Source organism: Montipora foliosa, chromosome 2, assembly GCF_036669935.1.
Source record: "Montipora foliosa isolate CH-2021 chromosome 2, ASM3666993v2, whole genome shotgun sequence".
Taxonomy (NCBI): domain Eukaryota; kingdom Metazoa; phylum Cnidaria; class Anthozoa; order Scleractinia; family Acroporidae; genus Montipora; species Montipora foliosa.
Genome location: NC_090870.1, coordinates 66,072,788 through 66,074,425, shown reverse-complemented (window position 1 = coordinate 66,074,425; position 1,638 = coordinate 66,072,788). Strand labels below are relative to the sequence as shown.

General features: G+C 43.8%; 1 protein-coding gene across 1 annotated transcript in view; it reads left to right on the top strand.

Annotated features, from left to right (window-relative positions):
• The first annotated feature begins 6 nt into the window (after positions 1-6).
• LOC137991947 (uncharacterized) overlaps positions 7-1,638 on the top strand; it is a 2,427-nt gene continuing 795 nt past the window's right edge. Inside the window, exon 1 of the mRNA XM_068836973.1 lies at positions 7-1,638. This exon is cut by the window's right edge and continues 795 nt beyond it. Within this exon, the coding sequence (XP_068693074.1) occupies positions 7-1,638 (1,632 nt within the window).

Below are 1,638 nucleotides of genomic sequence, written 5' to 3'. Positions count from 1 at the left end.
CACAACATGTCTCATCCTGGTTACGGTGCAATTTTTAAACGTATTCGCCAAGTGGCTGGGTCGGAAGCCCTAAAATTAGCGCGGACTATGGAAAAAACAACTTACAAACTCGAAGCTCACCATCGCCATCTTCAATTTACGCACAAAGCATTGGAAAACCATTGGACTCCGAAGTCTTTGAGATTTAAACCACCTGGCAACCATCCGATGTTCAAAAACATTATGGAACGGGCTAGCAAACATTGTATGCGAGCACGAATCTCTATTTGTCACAACAGAATCCGAGTTCTGAAAAGAACGCTCGAAGAATCCAAACAGCAATTATCGACCTTAGTCACCGATGACATCTCTTCCACGCTTCTACAATATTTGATTAAGAGATCGCAATCAGTCCGCAACAACATTGAAGCGAGACACGAGAACAAGTTTACAAATTTAAGGATGGAAGCAAAAAATGACAGCTCTAATACGATCGACAGAAAGAACTGGGTGATCAATTTATCACACAAACCTCTCTCTACGGCAGAACGTTCTCTACTTGAGAAAGGCCCCAAGTTCGCCCCAACACCACGAAACATCCCTGTTAAAGACATTGTCTCTGAGGTTGAAGCCGCCATTTCCCGCCTCCCCGATGACTCGAAGGACGCCATACGAACCACTACGGCTTCTTTACTCCATAGAGCTCGAATTCCACCACATAAAAATATCACGAAAGCTGAACAAAAAGCTCTAAAGGACTTAAAAAATGATCCTGAACGTGTGATAACAAAAGCTGACAAAGGGAACTGTTTCGTCGTTTTAGACAGATCCGACTATGACACCAAGATGGAAGCTCTACTTAGTGACCCGGACACTTATCAACAAGTCTACAAGTCGCCATCCACCAAAATTGAAAGAGAACTGAACAGCAAGCTCCTCGCTCTAAAAAGAGAAAATAAGATTGACGAAGCTACTTATCGCAAACTTCATTCCACAGATGGTTCTCTACCTGCCATTCGTGGCTCTATTAAACACCATAAACCTGGCTGCCCTCTTCGACCAATCGTTTCATGTATCGGCTCCGCCCTTTATAACACATCCAAGTTTCTATCAGATATCCTTTCTCCGATACAGAACCTTAATGGTTATTCTGTCCTCAACTCCTCCCAGTTCGCGAAACAAGTAGCTAACATCGAAATCTTGGATGACGAAGTCATGGTGTCATTTGACGTGGTGTCCCTTTTCACAGCTATCCCAGTGAATAAAGCTTGCGATTATATCCGCAACAAACTGAACTGTGACAACACACTACAGACCAGAACAAACCTCTCTACCGACGACATCATCTCTCTCCTTGACTTCACTCTTTCAAACAACTATTTTGTCTACAATAATCGCACATATAAGCAGATTCATGGTTGTGCCATGGGCAGCCCTGTTAGCCCTATCGTCGCTAACCTCTGTATGGAAGTGATAGAAGAGTCAGCCATCAGCTCCGCCACTGTTCCGCCAAGGATTTGGAAACGATACGTTGACGACAGCTTTGTTGTCATCAAGAAAGCTGCTGTCCATTCCTTCCACGACACCTTAAACGCTGTCGACCCTAAGATCACATTTACCATTGAAGAAGAGAACAATGGACAAATTGCCTTCCTTGAC